We start from the raw sequence: 19,819 nt of genomic DNA, 5'->3' as shown, positions 1-19,819 counted from the left end.
TAATAACTGGCCAACACAAAAAATATACAGTATTATGGCTCCAAGACAGAAGAATAAGGGTTCTAGGGATCCATTGGTTTACTTCAGAGCTCCATTTAGCCATAATCAGGATTTGTGTCTAGGCTCCAAGCAGAGAACAGCTTTAGGCTTCAGCCTCCATGCTAAAATTTTCATGGCTCCAGGGCTCCAAAGGTAGTGGGAATGAAGGTGTTGAATGTATGATGATTGTTGTTTTCCCAATGTGATCAGTAAAACAGTCCTGTGCCATGTTTTTATTTTATTTCAAAAGAAATAGACAAGTAAACTTAAGCTGTGTTTCCACCCGTCTCTCTTCCCCTTGCAATTTACATGTATCTCAACAGTGTTACCACATATGTTAACTTAGGTACCAAACCATATCTATACCCCCGCCCCCCCCCCCCCCCCCCTACTCCTTCGGGCAGTGGAACTCTTTTATTTGGATGCTCATGACCAAAAAAATATGTAGATCACAGTGATCTGTTGAATCAGGCCTGAGTTAACAATTAGAAATTATCTTTCAATTAACTAACAAACTAAGAAATTTTCCAGGAAAAAATCGAAGAGATTTGCGGCCTTTTGACAGACCGCTATTTTTGTTAAAAATTTACTCTTTCCATGACATTCAGGCCAAACTTTTCCCTTCTCAATGAACTTCTACTCAGTGGCTAAAATGTCCGAACAAAAAGTGAAAACAACGAATGAAAATGAAAGAAAGAGTGAGCATGCAAATTCAAAGAACCACCCAGGTTGCTGTTGCTCTCATAAAAAAAATTGAATTGTTTACATGCCTGAAATCAAATTTTCCACACATTAATTAAATTTACAACAGATTTATATTTGTGTAACACATTGAACATTCTCTAAAGTTATTTTCTCTTTTCTGGCAGACAGAGAAGAAAACCAGATGGAAAGAAGGTAGACATTTGTGGAGAGTGGATCGAGAGGCTGAACTGGAGGACAGCAAGGGCAAGAAGAATCCAGATGACTTCAAACACCTATGGATAAAGTAAAACGGTCTGAATTTTAAAGAGCCTCAAGATTACTTTGATTATTTAATATAATTAACTTTTTCCAAAGCTTTAAGAATTTAAATGAACTCTGACCCCGCCCGGGAGGTCTTTGAATGTGGGGTACAGCTGGCCCGGGGTTTTCCTCCTAGGAGCAAGTGGAGGTACGGGGAGGTTTTTCACCCAGCTGTTGTTCCACAACCCCCATTCAATTTAGCTGTTGCTTTGGAATTTTTTTTTTTTTCACTTTATGCTTTGATAGTTTTTCAGCCCATTACTATTTAACCGGCTACAAAGTTTTTGCCTTGCATACCATTTATAATAACTTGCAAACTTATTAAACCATCATCCTATCTGATTTTTGCAACACTTTACAATTTCAAGAATGTATAATAATTATCTCAATTGGGTCATTTCATCTTAGGAGTAAAGGCTCAATGAAAGCAATTCATTTCTCCTTTTTTTGTAAGTAAAATTACCCCTAGCTAGCAGAAATGCAAATATCATCTTCCTTCTGTAGCTGGTTAAATAATACTGAGCAAACCCAAGCTTGCCAACCATCCAAGGATGATGCAGGGCATTGCCTGTACCTTATTAATTTTTGTTCCACAATTCAAGTTTGATTAACCTTTTTTACTGGATGTTTGGGCACTAAATTTAGCAAAGGAAAAATACAATTTCCAATCGTTGGAATGCACTCAAATGCTACTGTATTTGTGACTAAATTTCTCCTAACTTTTATACTTAAGCAGAAACCAATTGTCAATTTTTCTAGTAATTTTTGCTGGTTTGGTTGGCAAGTTTTTTACGCCCTCTCTTGTGAGTGTGTCGCCATCAAGTATACAAACAAGTGTCCATTTTTGTTTGATAGTAAAAAAGGTTTTACAACTAGGCTTAATAGACAGATCTATTCTTTTTCCTAAAAAAAAAAGGTATGGAAAATTACCATGCTCCTACACAGCTTTCAACTCAGATTATTCCTTTGCTTTTTTAGAGGTATTTCTTTATCTTAAAGCACAAATTTGCAGAATTCGTAAAATTTACCTTGGCTGAAAAAATAGAAATTCTTCAGAGGAATTCAGTTCATGTAGTTTGAAGATCATATGAAACTAAACATCAAAATCAACAGACAGTTAACATTTTCCTTTCAAACAAAAAAATAAGAAGGTAAAGTGCTAGAAATTATCTTTCATTTGAAGTTTGTTTGAGGATTCAGCGTGAAACATTGCAGAAAAGAAAGTTGGTGGATTAAGTTTTTAATACAGAAGTGAGACACTTGTTTGTACCCAGTTGGGGGAATAAGTTCATTGTTCAGACTGAATTTGAGCTGACATTCCAATATTCATTTTATTGTAGCGGCAAAATTCATTCTTATCTCCGGAATGTAAATTGATGTGCGTGAATTCTTTTCTTTGCGGAAAAAGGTTTTAAATTTGGAGCTTTTGCTTCTATCGCAGAAGTTCATCTGCAAAATGAAGTGTAAAAGCGTAACTTTTCATCATTGAAAAGCCGTGTTTTTACACTTCATTTCATTAATGACGCTTCTGCAATAGAAGTGAAAGTTCTGAATTTAAAACATTTTTCTCCGAAGAAAAGTATTTACAACTGTTAATTTACATTGACTTAGAATATTAAATGAACACCTGACAGGTGGCCTTCATTTTATTCTTTTAATATTCTCAAAGATTTGCCAAAAACTTATTCCTCCAGCTTCTGCACTAAACTTGCATTCAAAACAGTGATGGAACTGCTTTATTGGGCCTTTTTTCAACCTCTTAAAGAAAAATAATATCTTTATAACTTTTTTGGCCAAATTTAATGGTTCTTAAACTTCACCGAAAAGCCAAAGTGAATAGCAAATTCTCCTGTTCAAAATCCATCTGATTGCCAACAATTTTTGTTGCAATAATATTTATTGTGACGACAACCAACAGAAAATAAAGAGGACAAGATAACTTGAACGCATCAATCACAAGCCTTCAACAAGGCCTTTTGAACTGACAGAACAAAACTTTTAATTGATTCTTTTAATTGAGATCAAATTACATGTTAAACGTAACTGTTGGTTGCAGTTTTGAAGTTCAGAGTTTGCCTGTTAATGCCCTTTATCATTCAAAATTAATGTAAATAGCAGTGTCCATCGCTGTTTTAAATTTACATTTTATTATGACCTACAAATTTCAGTCATGATCATGTTGAACAAAAATCTTTAATGCATTAAGCATTAATAAATTGGGAAATGAAATGAGTTTGGACAGTTACTGAAACAATGCAGCATTCAATGGTGGTGACAATAATTCCTTTCTTTTTGGCTCTACTATGGAATGACATCTCATAACATGTTAGACTATTCCACACTAATCATTGTAATATCAGTATTTTCATCCAATTAGTACATTCTTAGCATTACATGACAAACAGACTCTGCTGTCGTTTACAGTAGATGATTATGATTGGGTAGTTAGTTAGTCTAAGTATTGTTTTACTCATTTCAAAACAAAGGAAGCAGCTTATAAATCTATTAAGTAATCACTGTTATGCAAAAATGGAGCACTAGGTAACTATTTTAATTTTTCTTGGACACATTGTTCACATTATTTTACAAAATTTTCTTTTAGTTTTCATTACTTAAATTTTTTCCTCTCTCCATGAGGGGCTTTCAGGGATAATTTTTCATACATAGACACGATGATTCTGCTTCCTTTGTTTTGTAGAACTCAAGCTCATTGACACTGAAATTATGTTAAGCTTTTATAGGTATATTACACAGATATCTTTCAGCCACTTTATGCAAATTATACACAATATTATTGAAAATGAAATTTATTATTATAGTGTTGGCCTGGGTCATAAAGTGGCACCTCGGCTTATCAAAGAAATCAACTTCACTGTTTCATAATTATTATTTTTGGCTTTCCTCTGGAAAACCTGTAGGGATTTGGAAAAATAAAACTAGTGGCGGAAGGATCTTTTCTAATTTTTTGTTGTCAAAGAGCTTGATAATTAATTTGTTAATCTATAGTTATTTATTGTTTTTGCTGAGCTTTATTACCAGGTAACACAAATTGGCGGCACACTCACAATCTAGCCAACCATCTCCCTGCCACTGGGTTGCGGAAACTCTGGCTCTGAGAAGGTCTGTGTTTCTGGCGTCCTCTGCAATATTCCAACCGAGAATCCTGGAGGGTTTATTCTGATCAACTGACTTCTGAGGGGTGATGTGGACACTGGGAGATTCTTTGTTGATTCACAAGAGGAGGTGACAACATGGAGGCAGGTGAGGGTTTGTTTCCTTTGTCTTCTGGGTTTAATTCAGCTTTGCCTGGATACCACATTGCTAAATTATTGTAGGGGGAAGTTATTTTGGTCGAGATGCTTGTTTCACTTCCACTGTCATGGATGGAAAACTTAGGTGTTTAAGGGATGGGGTTATGGTCAGGCTACTCTGATGGATGGTGATAGGGGGGACATTAAGAGGCTGGGGACCCTGCACGCCCCTCTCTGTCGACTAACATGTAGCAATTCGGATTGAGCTGGAAGCCTTGTTGAGGGGATTCTTTGCTGTTTAGCCTTGTAGTCTGTAAGCAGGGTGGGGAACTCCCCACTTTAGGCATGTTTACAGCCTACTTGCTGTGTTACTGCCTAATCATCTTTTTTCTGCGCATTGAGCATTTTCTGCAGTCGCAAAATCCTTGTTTTCCAAATTCTTCACTTTGAACCAAAACATTTCCCAAAGGTTTTCAAAATTTGTTTGTACAATCACCAAATTTTATGCCAGAAATGGATTGATCATTTCCTTCCGATGAAAAATTATGAACTAAAATTTACCAATCAAATTTTATTTAATAATAAATAAAATAATTGTTTGTCTCACAATGTAGTCACTTAAGTGGTAGAAGATTGATCTACATCTTAAGTAACAGCATCACAGGACAAACTATTGTTTATTTATTATTGTAACCCACTGATTAAGGAATTAATCAGAGGGTTATAGAATAAATAAACCTCTCTGGTTTACTGGTATATCGGATGATAATGCCCTCCGTTTAAAGATTGTCTTCAAAATTTCACAGTTTCCCTTGAAGCTTTGTTTCTGGGCCAACTGTTTACTTGTTTAGATAATCTTTCAGCCTTGGGCATTATCCTTTACTTGTTTATTTATTTATTTTTGTAATATTCTCTGATATACCAGCTGCCTGATGGGGGTTTATTTATTAAAATAATGATCAATTGTCCTTTCCACAAATTTTCTATCTAAAAGATCTTTCAGTTTTGTTGAAAATTAACCTTTTGTCTCCAACAATAATTCTTGAAGGAACATGACTACTGTATTCATAAAACAATTTCTTGATGAATTTTGGTCAGATTCCAGGACCCCAAGTACACAATACAAGAATCCTACACCTTTCAAGTGTTTGTCTTCATGTATAGTGTTTGGGCTGCCTGTGATCAGATGAAATTGACAGGGAAATGTACAATGACATCATGTGACATAACAGTTTAAAAAATTCAGTTGGTCCTACCTTGATTCTTTATTTTTTATTGAAAAACAAAACCAACCAAAGCAAAATGCTTATAGATGTTCTGTTGTCTAATGATGTCACAGTTCAAATCTCTTTCTCAAAACATTAATAATAATTCATGAAACAAAAAGGAAATCGTTACAGTGAAGGCGGTTTGGCAAATGCGACCTAAATTATCATAAAATTTGGTAAACTTTCTCTTTGAATTGCTCCAAGAATTATTAATGGTTTGAGAAGCTATATCAAACAAGTCGATTGAGTTTTACCTGATTTCCAAATACCTCGAAGGTGGTGTAAAAAAAAAAAAAAAAAAAAAAAACTCGGCCTCTTTTTCAAGTCATTTTCCAGTTTGGAAATGGAATGAAACTCTTCCTTTGTTTGATGTATAATTCCAGAAAATTGATTTGCAATTAGCCTAACTTTTCATTTCTTAAAAATAAATTGGCTAAGAAAATCGCATCAAGAAGTTTCTTTTCACGGCCCGCACCAATCTCTTACCCAGAGCCCTCAGACTCTTTGGCCAGCGGTTGGTCGCCTGGAGACCTGGCGAGTAAGTACGTCATGTATGAGGACATATTGTACCGAAATATATATTTCCATTTAGGTACTATATGTCCCCATACATGACGTATGTACTGCTTGGCGTTGGTCAACCGCTGGCCAAAGAGCCTGAACTGGGTACGAGATTGGAGCTGCACTAAATATTGCATGCTTACAAATTTTTAATGCCTTCAAAAACACTTTTTTTTCTTTGAATGCCCTAAACCGTTTCATAACCACGAAATTCTAGGTTGAAAAAACAAAACACTTTTGGTACCATGCGGCCAACCATTTTGAATTCTTAGATTGTTTTTGGATCACCGCAAATTAGCATAATATTGCACGTGCTTTTTACGTCATCCGAACCTGTTTGCATAATTTCATTTCGCCATTTCGCATTTCAAACTCTCAAAACCATAAAAGTTTTTGTCAAAATGCCGTTATTTGCCTTATGTTTCACGCCCAATGTTGAGACAACATGCACAAGTTTTACTGCAGGCGAGCGAACATCAAAAATTTAACCGGCAAAATTCTTTTCTGCTTGGATTTTGCGACTAAATGGCGGGATTAGGGGCGGCAAATTTCGCTTTTGGCAGCTTCATGGAAAGAACTACCCTCCACGAGACTTTATGGTGCTCTTTGATTTGCTATATGACAAGGTGCGGCCGGGGAAATGGTAGACGGCACGCTGAACCGGCCTCGTCCTCCTCCTCCTATGATGAAACGCCGACCTTGCTCTAGAACAGCGACGCTTATTTTTTTTCATACAAGACAGTGGAAGATTTAAAACCAAACATTGAATTTGGGGAAAATTTTATTTTATTTCACTGAATGGCCAAATTATGGAACAAGCATATTCCAACCACTTTCAAACTGATTGGCGCTTAAACAAAAATTTAGGAATTGTGGTATCCAGGCAAAGTTGGATTGGACTCTAGAGGATAGGGAAACAAACCCTCACCAGCCTCCGTGTTGTCATGTCCACTTGTGGATCAACAGGGAATCTCCCAGTGTTCACATCACCCCTTAGAAATTAGGAGATCAGATAAAACTTGACAGGATTTCAAAGTTGGAATATTTAATGAGGACAAAAGAACACAGAACAACTCGGACCAGAGCGGAAGCAACCCAAAAGGCAGGGAGGTGGTTGGCTAGATTTTTTTTATTTTTTGTACAACTTTGTTATTGATAAATAAAATAAACCTTTTTTCACTGCAAACTTAGTGTGTTGTTTGGCCTACATAATAGTGAACCAAGCAAAGTTAAGATTACACTAAACCTTTGTGGCCATGTTACGCGCAAAGCCCCATAAGCGCTCAGCCTTTAGAGTAAAGTATCCAAAGCTGTACATCATCTTAGAGCTTAAAGAATGGAAAAACAATCAAACTTCCTTACCTCAAAACTGTACCCACTACAAGACTTAAAGTGCAAATTTACTGAAGTTTATAAACGTGAATTTCCCGCGTGACTACTTCACTCTACTGAACATCCAGTGGTTGCAAAATGGTTAGGAGGTATTGGCCCCTAAAACTGTGTCTGGGATTTTCAAGTCTGCTTTTGTCTTGAATTTACAAGCTCAGACACAAAAAATGGCGGACAGAAATCATAAATAAAACTTCAAGTCGCTTTTGTTTTGAAAACAAATGTCAAAAATCCCTGACAAAGTTTTCACAGTAAAAGCTACTTGAAGTTTGACAGTTGATTTCTGACTGCCTTTTTTGCATTTGAGGCTATAACTTCAAAACTAAAACAAACTTCAAAAATCCCTGACACTATCTTTGAGGCCAATACCTTCTAAACATCTTGCAATCATCGGATGTTGAGTTAAGAGAAATTGTCACACGGGTAATTCACGTTTATATTCCTCAGTAAATTTGCAGTTAAGGTCTTGTAGCGGGTACAGTTTTGAGTAAAGGAAGTTTGATCTCTTTAGATTGTCCATTCTTTAAGCTTTAAAATGACGTACAGCTTTGGATACTTAACTCTAAAGCTGAACGCTTATGGCTCTTTGCACGTAACATGGCCAAAAAGGTTCAGTGTAACCTGAAGTGTCTATATGGCCCATGACTATTTGTTTACTTGACATCTCCACAATGTGTAGACAAATGTCCCACCAAGATTTAAAGACTCAGTGCATAACAAATGGCAGCTATACTGAATTGCCAAAAAGCATCAGAATCAGACAGGCTTGGGACACTTGCCTACACATCGTAGAGATAACAGGAAAAAGAATAGCCATAGGACATGTAGACACTTCAAAGCCCTGGGATAGCTACATAAACATCAATGCTGGGCTTCTGCTAACAACAGATATTCTGGCCCCAGTTGTTCAAAGAATGGATAACTTCGTCCAGCAGCTAAAATGTACTGAACTGACACATTCACTGTGATTCATTTTATCCACTGGATAACGTTATCTACTCTTTAAGCAACTGGAAGCAGTCATCATGTCTGATGTTACAGCCTGGCAATGATTACATAACCAGCCCCATTTTAATAAAGAGCAGATTGATAAAAATTTGTTCTCAAAAGACAGCCTTACATCAAAATTAAAAAAAATTCTGTTTTTTTCTGTCTTGATCTCAAACTGCCAAGCACTTTGATTTTAGCTAATACTTTTGTCGTCATCAAACAATGTTTTCTGTTATTCTTTTTGCCTGTTTCCATGGCAATATTGTAACATCTATACAGAGAGTCCTCAGATATTTTGCTTGTGACAAAGTAATTTCCTGAATTTTCCCCCCAAAATTTGTAAACAAAATCAAATTCTCTACACATCCTGCTCATGATTTGATAATGCCTTCACAAATCCTCAATGGATTGCATTTTCAAACATTAAACTGAATATTTTTATCATCCAACAAAAGCCTCATCTGACATAACAAATGTTGAAATGTTCCGGTCTTCTTATTCATTCCATTATATTTCTTAAACTACAACTGGTCATGCATTAGACTCACAGTTTGTTTAATTAGAAGACTAAGTTGAAGTAAATTGGCTTACAAGCTATAGTCCAAGTAATCACCACAATAAATTCTTCATGGAGTTTACCACTCAGCTACATTTTTTCCAAAGCTTTTGTCCACCGAATTTTTCTGGCATTTTGGTCCCAGAATTGTCAGAAGAATAGTGAGCGAGTTTACTTCTTTTTTATAAGGCTTGACAAGTTTGATTACATCTTTTGACTTTTTTTGGGAAGACCTTTGCCAGACGTGTTTTGATTTTGAAGGTCACGTAACAGTGAAATCAATGCTAAAAAGGAAAACAAAAATTTTGAAAGCAAATCTGTTTCATTGCCGACAGTCTCTTTTCTTTTGTTGTCGTTTCATCTTGTGATCTGATTTGTGGTGGCATAATAAAAACATACCGTGAATCAATCAAAATTTGTTACTTCACATGAGGCCAGAGGTGGATGATATTTAACAATATTCGCTGAAGGCAAAGTAAATATTGACGAATATTTGTCTCGGGAAATATTCACCAATATTTACTGAGAGTGAGGCGAATAATATTGTTTTAGTATAACTAAATTACTCAGGTGATTATCAGAGAAAAACAAGAACTGTCCAAAAAATGTCATTTTTGTTTGTTTCGGCAGTCTGCCGATCACATGCTCAATCGATAAACTGCACATGCCTCAAGCAGAATGTCAGTATTCTTTAACCGCTGCTTCAGTGAGATGAAGCATTGACTTCTGAGAATGATTGTTGGGTTTTTCCGGCCCATTTACCAAAAAGAGACATTTATTCATCTTGTTTACTTCCATGCTTTCAAATTTTGTCTTAAATTCGTTTTGTTGGTGAAAATCATTCTGTTAAACAAAGAAAATCTTGCCCAAATTTAACTTAATTTGTTGTTTTCATTTTAAGCCATCGACATCCACAACATTTCCACTGTAATTTGCAAGGTTTTTTTTATTACAGTTAGCAACATTTTCAAATTTCCATCGAAAAGTGTCACCCCAGACTTAGCTGCATCTTTAGTGCCTTTTGGAATTGCATTTTCTTTCATCCTATTAACTTCTTCCTCAAAAACATCAACAAATTGCCAAGAGTCCATTTTGGAAATTGGTGCTCCCACTATAATCACCTTGTGTGAGGGGATTATAGCAGGATATGACGCAATCCTCGACCAATATGATCACCTGAGTAATTTGCATACTAATATTATAATACTTAATTTAATGCTAGAAGTGAAAAACCAAAAAAAATGAATAAAACCATTTTGGAGTAATGACAGTAAATGTTATTCTAAAATCAAGTGCTTATCGTTAAATTCTCAGGAAAGAAATTTTGGTTTGTTTGGGTCAAAATATCAATCTGCTCTTTATTAAAATAAACGCTCATAAGCCAAGTAAAGTTCTGCTTGTCCAGAGTACACCCAAGTTTACTTATATCCCAAATACAGTTTAAATGTTTTTCAATTTGTAGCGATTGGCATGATGACATCATGTTTCCACGATGATAAAAAATTGTCCTACAGTGTGATGCAGCTTTGTGATGTGTGTAGTTGATTGGTTTGGGTTGCATTCCAGAAGACATTAATAATTCCAATGGACAGAAAATCAAGCAATCTGTCTATTTTGTTCATCATCCATGTAAAACAGTCATTGTGCTGTGTCAGCATTTTTTGTTTCTAATAGTTTACTATCCATCCATGAAAAGGATCCATGTCATATTTGTAAAGTAAAACAGTCTTCAGAGTGGCAGTGTCTGTTTGTGTAAGTTGAAGATCTGGCACTTGTTATGTCACATTCCAATAATTTGAGCCTACGGTACAAATTTTTAAAGCAGGAGAATCTGAAGCTTGACATACTCTTTTATACTGGTTGTGAGCAACGTTTTATCCTGCTCATGCAGTTCAAATTGTGACTTTTTTAGAAACTAAAATTGTTGTGACGGATATCAGTTTGGCCACCTTTCAAGTTTCATACAGTTGAATGCTCAGTTGTTTCTTTTTAAATTTGTGATCTAAGAATTAAACAGTTAGAAAGCACATCCAAACAGCTGTTCTGTACTCTTCCTTCAAACTTTTTGGCAGTTCTCACGGACATTCAAATCAAAGTAGTTGGCAGTGTCAATAGTCATAGCCAATAGTCATAGTTTGCCCAAGTTCATCTAAGATGGATTATTCATCTCTTGTATAATGGTCTAAATGGTCACTTTCAGAGGAAAAAATCCTTTTTTTGGATCACATTCAAGTTTTATCTGGTAACCACCACTGAGTGAAGGATTCCTGTACTCAATTACTGTGGTTTCCTTTTTCTTTTGTAATAAATTTCTGTTCAAAGTTATTGCTGCCTTGATCATTCTTAACTCTTGCATGCCAAAACTTCAATAAATGCCTTTATTCTTCAGAATGCCAACATTAAAAAAAAAAAAAAAAACAAGACAACCAAAGTAAAAGTTGGTCTTTTGTCTGATAATTGGATGCAAACGTGGGACAGCAGAACTTTACTTGGAGATGCAGCAAGTACAAAGAAAGTGTTTGATTACAAATCCCCATTCTCACAGCACAAATTAACCATGAAAAATTAAGCATGAAATGTCAAAAAACAAAAGCAATTTCAAGTTTTCCCTGTGCCCCTTACAAATCTGCACGTTGAATGGTCAGTAGACATAAAACAGTCTCTAGTAAAAACATCCAGACTTATTGTGTTCATGTAGCTGGGGGAATTACGTATAATCATTCACTTTGTTTGCAAATATAGCTGCATCCCTAAATCAGAAGGAGAAGTGTTGTTGGTCTCAAATCCAAAAACCAATGTTTGAAATTTTGTTGTTTGTCCATTATAATTTGTCCAAAGCTCAATTCAGATGTTCAAACAAAACTTGTCCAACCCATAAATACAATTTGTATGCAATTTAAGCTGTTGTGATAGGAGTACAAAAATTTATACCGCTATCTCAGTGTGCTTGCACATTTCACAACACTTCTCCTTTAATGCTTGGTTCACTATTGAGAGAACAAAACAAAAGATTATCTACACTGTCCAGCTGGTCACCACTTGAGCAGTGCACATCTTCCATCATCTCATCGTGCCTCTGATCCTGTAATACAAATATGCAGATGTTAAAAAATCAGGCCCAGTAGCTCAAATTTTGCACAATTTTTGTTTTATAGATAGCTAGATGATATTTTTAGAAAGCAAAAAAAAAAGGCAGACAAATCACAGGGTTATGCTCCAAATGCCAAGTTTATTGTACTGTTCTATTACAGAAGAACAAACCTCCTCAATTTGAAATTCTGTACATAAACTCCTTTTAAACACCCTCAAATGTAACAATGAACAAAAATTTAACACTGCTCTACCACATGGTCAGGTTAGAACAGTATTATTTTTCACCTGTTCTTTTTTGCAAAAACATTACAAATTAATGCCAACTCTAATGCATTGTTGTTCTATGCCATGCCCATATTGGTGTCATTCTATTATGCTCTTTGTCACATAACTCAGGTTTTACATTATGGCCTGCCATCTGTGTCACTAAGGGGAGGGAGGTTATTCAGTGATATTTTTGGTGGTTGTGCACCACCGGGACTCTGAAGACCTTACCCTACACCAACACCAACATGACAAAAATCTCTCCCCTATCTCACACTTGTTGAGTCACTTTCGTCTGAAAATCTTGCAGCTCAATGGGCAATTGGATTTTATGAGACTAATGTCTGAAATTGTGTTGGAAAATCATTCCTACTTTGGTCTGAAATTTGGTCAGGATTTGGAGAACAGGCAGAACCTCCCCTCCCCATCACCAGAAACTGCGAGCAGTACCTCCTTCCCCCACCCCCCACCCCCTACCCCGCCGACTTCTCCTTGTATCTCCCCCGCGTGACTCATGGCTCTTACAAAGTTAATTTAATACCCCAATTTTACATAATTCTACAGCTTTAATCCAGGAGTTTATTAATAAAAACTCTGCCATTACGTAGAGCGTTATACTCTCTAATAACTAAATACGTTATCCGATATTTCATGTTTTAAGAAGACCTCGGCTTACCTTCGCGATGTTTTCCCGGTAAAGTTGAGTCAGGTCGCATTCAAACACAAACTTAGAACCTTGCAAACACCTGAAAAACGGTAAATATGGTTTCTTCATCATATTTTAAATGCTTTTTAAACTTAAACCACAGTTATGACGACTTAAAAACGCAATATTTTTCAAATAAAATACCTTGAAGTTCAGAGATGTAGAAAGCTTGCGGCCACGGTTGGTTATGGAGTTGCAAAGCCTTTTGGGTCAACAAAATTTAACACGTGACGACACCACGTGGCAAACTCGTGACAAAACTCATTCCCAGGCCAAGTGAGTAGGTTTGTGGCATTTTTGACTTCTGATTCAGATTTGTTTTAAAAAATGTATTCTTTCTCTAAGCATTTGGAGACGCTTCATGGTAAATAAATGTTTCGCGATCTTTGGAAAACTTTAAAACTCAGCGTCTAGTGATTATACAGCTCTATGTTTCAAGAACTTTCCGCAGTTGGGGTTTATTTAGTGTGAGTTTCTGTATTCTTTCCTGTAATTTGTCAATCATTATATAATACCACAAATCACTACAAAACAACAACAAAAAATGTGAAGAAAAAAAAAAACCGCGGGAGAGAAAGCGAGAACGAGAAAGAATTTTAAAAAAACTGCTGAAAAGGAGCTAGACGGCTAAAATGACAATTCGGAGTACAATCAAACCTCCCGTAAGCGACCACCCAAAATGTCAAGCCTAGGTGGTCGCTTACGGGAGGTCAGAACATAAGGGGTCTAAATTTTGCACTCATTAGCATAAGGTGACTCCAGAGATTTAGTAGCCACAAAAAACGTTTTTAAACTTTCCAAAACTACATTGCCAAAGAATTTCAGTATCCAAGTTGATGGTTTGCCTGTGATAAATTAGAACCTAATACGTTGAATGGGGCAAGTCTATATCTGGACACCCGGTACCTCCGATTGTGACTTTCATATCCCTTGAACTACCCAAGAATACACGTGATAATGTTACAAAGGCAATTTGTCCAACTTTCTGACAGGGGATAGATATGTGGACGTTTGTGACAAGTGGTCATTTATGGGAGGTTAAAAACAAAAGAAAATTGCAAACTGTCATCTCTAAAAGTGGTCGCGGTTAACTACGGGAGGTGGTCGCTTATGAGAGGTTCCAACTATAGTGATTTGACTGAAAAACGTTTGGTATTTTGGAAAAGTGGTCGCTCAAGAGAGGTGGTCGCTTACGATGGGTGGTCGCAAGGGGAGGTTCGACTGTTTTTTTTTTTTTTTTTTTTTGTTTGTTACAATTGTTTTGTGTTGGTTTAGGGAGAGGAGAAAAAAACTACCGGTGCTAGCGGGTGACCAATTACTCAGGTGTTACAGTTACAGGTAGCTCAATAGCATGCTCCAATACCGACAAATGAAAACAAAAACGAATAAATTTGAAAATAGAACGTAACGAAGCAAAGAAGAACTGTAATACCTAGTTAAAATGTTTTGATATGAATTTATATTTGCATGATGGATGAGGTTTGCAGGAATAGGTGGTTAAGGAGTTTCACTCGTTGCAGGGCTAGTAGGGTTTGCGGATGGGCTTGGATAATGTTTTGTTCCTCTCCTTGCCTCTACTATACCGGAATATCCTTAGTGGGGGATTAACAACTGTCTGCATAGAGGTACCTCAGACAACTGGGATCGTAAACACAACGATCACGCAATGTTTATCACGTTAACAGCAACAACAATCGATTAATTTACACATATCATTCTTCCTTTATAGTGTCTTTACAGGAAATTACTGATGAAACTTTAACACTGGTACGATTGTAACAACAACTAATTAGAAATATAAGAAACGATCATGTAATTGTGTTAGTAATAATTTAGTAAGCATAAGTGGGTTCCTTTAGGTAGTAGACAGAATAGTTAATTAGCTGGTAGTTTTGAGTGGATTACAGAATCGTGCAAAGCTCAGTGAAGCCTTAACTTATAACTTAAGGTTAACGCCTATCTAATTATTTTATGAGCTGTTAGTTTAGAGGGTGACTAAAAGAACAGGGGAAAGCAGGTGGAGATTTTTAACCGCACAAAGTTACAACGAAAGCGGATATTAACAAACCTGCTTGGGAAATATTTCATTTCGGTTCGTGTTTAAACTAAATTATAACTATAAATTAAAACTAATATTGTCCAACGTTTTGATGTAACTACCATCATTATCCAGACAAAGTGACTGTTTCTTCGTGGTTTGAATATAAATGAGTGAAAACAATATAATCAGAGACATTTTTGTTTCTTTTGAGCTTATGTCTGACTAGACTAAACTAAAAAATACATTGTTATAGTAGCCGAATCCAACGTTGAACCACGTTAGTAGTTAAAAAAAAGAAAGAAAGATGTGTTGCAGTTTTCTCTTAAAAATTAAAGAAGCTAGGACAAAGCAATGTATTTTTCCTTGAAACTACTGATTTCTCCTCATCTTTCGAATATCTACAGAACATTTTAAACCTTGCATATTCCACTATGGTTCTTACCATATACCGCAGCTACATCGAAACTGCCGGCACACGTCAATTAAACCTGTAGCTCAGCTCAGGCAGGAAGAAAAACATTTCTTCGACTTCGATCCCACACAAACAACTACTATGCTTGGCTACACCAAAACAAATTGACCTGCTGTAATTTCAATTACTGTAATCACCACTGACACCTAGTCAAGCATGGCTCTTAGCATGGATCAATTGCTCCTCAAGACAGGTCACCTCATAAAACGCTGACCACGTAGCTTTTTCAGATTCCACAAATACAACAGCTGACAAAAAATGATTACCATTCAGTTAAGCGGATCTCGTCAGAGTGGAAGGTAAGGACTTTGCTTTTATTGTATCCAGCAAATTACACTTTTCATGGTAACAGAACATTTCTACACTTACGAATACTCTTTTGCTTAAAATTAATCAACTAATCGGTTTTATAGTTCCGCAATACTTTCAATCCGTTGAATATTTTATGCCGTGTTCCAAAGTTAGGCTACATCAATGACAAGGATTCTGAAACCAAGTCTTGCAAGTGATCTCTGCAGAATATTCAAAACATTCATTAAGACACCGTGCTTTTTGGGCCTTAAGACGGAAAATACTCAAACCTGGAGCAGTAACGATTTGTTTCTAGTATTTATTGTCGTAAAGATGTTTCGGATTAAACCTCTTCCATCATTAGTACAGGTAACAGAACCAAAGTCGTAACCTTCACAAAAATAATTTCCTGCTTACTGGCTCTACGAAAATTTATTGCCGTCTGTTTCATTTACTAAAAGTATACTTTGTCAAGTCTCTTCGTTACTACGTCCAAAATTTTAATTTGTATTTAAAAGGATTTTCTTTGTTTCCTATTTTATTTGTCTAATAAATTCTTGTTTGTTTTCTCACCTCAAATACTGCTTTTGTAACTGATGAACACAAAGTGAAGACAAATTTTTGTCAAGAGGGAATCACTGCTTCATTTTTACCACCGTTATACTTACAACAAAATCAAACAACCTAGAAAACTATGAAACTGGCAAAGGACATTGCTTCCTCCTTTGCCTTTTTTTTTACTTCAAGCAATAATAGCAGTTGAAAGTAATGACCTTAAACAGCTTAAACTAATGGAATTTCAATTTAACTTGTAAAACACGTTACGCCACTTACACATTCACTCAAGGGCCAGGGAATATGAAGTAACCGTTACATATATAGTGTACTAATCAATCTACAAGAAAAAAACAATGCTAGTATGTACAATCGTGCTCGAAGAAACTTCTGATTGGTGAATGTCTTGTGTTGTATTTTTCTTAACAGTGAGTTTGAAAGATCTGAAAACGATTGCTAGTGATTTTTTTCATGGCTTTAAAGAGATTTTAAAAAATGTTTCAATCGTCGTTATTTAAATGTCCGAAAAGAGAGAAAGATTAAAGAAAAGATTAAGACAACAGTTTGCAACCGTGATATTAGTGGTAATTCTTATATAAGATACTGATAAAGGTTGGATACCTAGAATTTACTTAAAGCTAATTTTTGAATTTTTTCTCGAGTTGGTTCTCAGTCGGTATTAAGAGTAAAAAATCTCAATGGGGTAGGTTTGGCTTTAATTCAATGTCTAATTAACAATTAGATTATGAGCTCGAGATTTCTATCGCGTGTGCGCCCTCATCAGCTATCACGCATAGAAATCTCGAGAACGAGATTAGCGCATAGAAAATCGAGAGCGAATAATCTAATTGTTTTAGTATAAATCTACTAGTCGTTCAAAACTTATCAATGTGACAATTGAATCGTCAAAACGCCCCTCTGTTCAGGATTAACCCAATCTATCAAACCGTTTATGAATGCTTCTGTTTAAAATTCGACCGCGTCGAAAACTGCGTTCTCTTAGCACTATCAAAAATATCAGTACTGTAAATTCAAATTGACATAGCTTTAACCCATTTACAGGATTTGGAAGATATTGTAAAAATCACGTAAAAATCATGTAAATTCTATTAAAACGAAGCCCCACTTGAAACAAAAAACTAACTCATACTTTTAAAAGCACCTTGGTACAATGAACAAAAAAATCAAATAAAATTCAAAATAATACTACTAATTGAGAAAACCCATGCTCTACCTTATCGAAACTATCTAATGAAATGAATGTTTCTTTATTGGTTCTTTTTCAGATTTAAAATGGGCCAGATTAGCCTTGTCGTCTCGATTGTGTTACTTGTTTCAGGGACTTTTGCAACATTGAAATCCCCAGTAAAGCAAGATAACCCTAAAGAGTATCCTGAATTTCATTCAGACGGAAAGGTTAGGATACATTATGAAGCTACTTACGTTAAGCCTCCTTGCAAATTTTGTTTGTCATTCTGATAATAAAGATTAGAAAATGCACCGATGTTCACCCACTCCAGGTGATTCAGTGTGATATATGCCGATAATCTCCTGTCTTAGAAACCGTTAACTAAACTGCACGTAGAACAGAACGATATAAACTTGACAATTTCTCACCAATAATTGTTCCTACGCATGAACGCGGGCGGCGATCTTTTCAGTCACGGAATTACCGCTAAGTAACATGGGTCAAGTAACCGCCCGCCCCCCACCCCCACCCCAACGCGGGAATAAATGAAATTCATGGAAATTCACGACAACTCAACTGTCAGTCACTCGCATAAAAGGCTACAACCTCGTTTCCAGGGTCTCTCATCTTCCCGCCCGCGGGAAGATGAGAGACCCTGGGAACTAGGTTGAAAAGGCTATTGTTTTGCGCAAATTTTGCGCTTAACAATGGGAAGCCCTGTGGAACTACTTGTCCAAATATGGGCATGATGATGCGAGCTCAGTATCTGCACAAAATGCCGCGCGGTGCAGTCTTATCTCCTGCCATACATCTTTTTCATATTATTTTTTTCATATTACTCATATTTCTTGTTACTCTAGTAGCAAAAGCAAGTGTAACCCGACAAAATAAGCAGCGTTCGTTTATTGTTTGAGATGCTATTACGGTTCTTCTGGATATATGGTGTTAACATGTTTCTTTTGATATAATCAGGGTCAAAGGAATTCGTCAGATCTCATTCAGCGCGACCAAGATGGGCAAAGCGTCAAACGAAAAGGTGGGTTTTTTTTCCAGCGTTTTATCATTCCTTAACAGCCTTAACAAATACAGATTACAATGTAAGGAGGAATTGAAACATCTCAGACAAATTTAACATGATATGAGTAAAGGGAGTCTAGACAGAAACTAGGGCTTTTATGAAAAGTTACAACGTATTAAACTTATTTTGTACAGGTGTTTGATTTGTTGAATTCTCCAACGCTGGTCAGGCATATTTGCTGCCCTGGATCGGTTCCAGTTGTGCAGTTGCAATTAAATTCTGCTAAGACCTTGAAATGTTTACACAACGTGCTAACTTATTTCATTTCAGTTCCAGGAGCGGGAGACGTTATCGCTGGTGTTCAACTTACAGTCGACGTGCTCAAAACAATCGTGAAGTCCATATCTGACGTAAAGCGTAAAGTCGCCATCGGCATTGAAAACAAGACTGGATACCACTGGAAAGCACTCAACGTCTACTTCCGCTCAGGCACTTCGGATGCTACCTTGCCCTTTTCCGTACCCTCAGGTAAAAATGAATTTATATTTCCTTGTCAAACTAACTTTCGAAAATTCTCAATTTGGTTTCAAGGTTCCAAATTTTTCAACTCGTCAAGTCAGGAAATTCAAGGTAGTGAGAGTATTGGTTTGTTTGGCAAAGGACTTAAAATATTCCTTCTTACTTAGTCACATAAACTCTTAAAACAGCTACAAACTCGTTTTCCTCTTGTTGTTGTTGTTGTTGTTGTTTTTGTTGTTCGCTTTCTCCCTCCCTTTTTTTAAATATTAATGATAAAAAAATACCAAATAATATATTTTCAGTACTCGAAACTCACATTGTTTACTCTATATTCCTAGGAAGCCTTTGGTCCATAAGCCCCCCGGCTTCTATATAGGCTTCCTTGCCAGGGCCTTTTTTTGTATATGTATGCTTGTATATTTTTATTGTCTATGGCAAATAAATTGAGTAACAACCCAGTAAACAACTGTAGGAGCATGGTAATCTGGTGGTGATCGCAATGGACTTTATATATGTAATTACGGTCGACTGGTTGGCCAAAATGCGGCACGTACAATATGCTCCAACGTCGTCTTCAACTTCTTTGATATTTTTCTCGTGGTATACTCAGTT

At 36.2% G+C, this 19,819-nt stretch overlaps 1 protein-coding gene and 2 long non-coding RNA genes across 3 annotated transcripts in view; 2 read left to right on the top strand and 1 right to left on the bottom strand.

Annotated features, from left to right (window-relative positions):
- The window catches only part of LOC146458430 (uncharacterized), a 39,410-nt gene extending 27,515 nt beyond the window's left edge, over positions 1 to 11,895 (top strand). Inside the window, exons 4-5 of the long non-coding RNA XR_014858273.1 lie at positions 909 to 9,438; positions 9,498 to 11,895. This is a non-coding gene — a long non-coding RNA (uncharacterized LOC146458430). The remainder of the gene's footprint in view (positions 1 to 908; positions 9,439 to 9,497) is intronic.
- The window catches only part of LOC146458428 (uncharacterized), a 19,038-nt gene continuing 5,627 nt past the window's right edge, over positions 6,409 to 19,819 (bottom strand). The window contains exons 2-3 of the long non-coding RNA XR_014858270.1: positions 13,093 to 13,162; positions 6,409 to 12,141 (exon numbers count right to left, since the gene is read on the bottom strand). This is a non-coding gene — a long non-coding RNA (uncharacterized LOC146458428). The remainder of the gene's footprint in view (positions 12,142 to 13,092; positions 13,163 to 19,819) is intronic.
- Positions 17,180 to 19,819, top strand: part of LOC146458429 (DELTA-actitoxin-Afr1c-like) — a 4,246-nt gene continuing 1,606 nt past the window's right edge. Inside the window, exons 1-3 of the mRNA XM_085090864.1 lie at positions 17,180 to 17,184; positions 17,768 to 17,897; positions 18,883 to 19,216. Of these exons, the coding sequence (XP_084946990.1) occupies positions 17,180 to 17,184; positions 17,768 to 17,897; positions 18,883 to 19,216 (469 nt within the window). The remainder of the gene's footprint in view (positions 17,185 to 17,767; positions 17,898 to 18,882; positions 19,217 to 19,819) is intronic.

Source organism: Pavona decussata, unplaced genomic scaffold, assembly GCF_977016875.1.
Source record: "Pavona decussata unplaced genomic scaffold, jaPavDecu1.1 SCAFFOLD_233, whole genome shotgun sequence".
Taxonomy (NCBI): domain Eukaryota; kingdom Metazoa; phylum Cnidaria; class Anthozoa; order Scleractinia; family Agariciidae; genus Pavona; species Pavona decussata.
The sequence above is the reverse complement of the archived record's forward strand: the minus strand, read 5'-3'. Positions and strand labels throughout refer to the sequence as shown.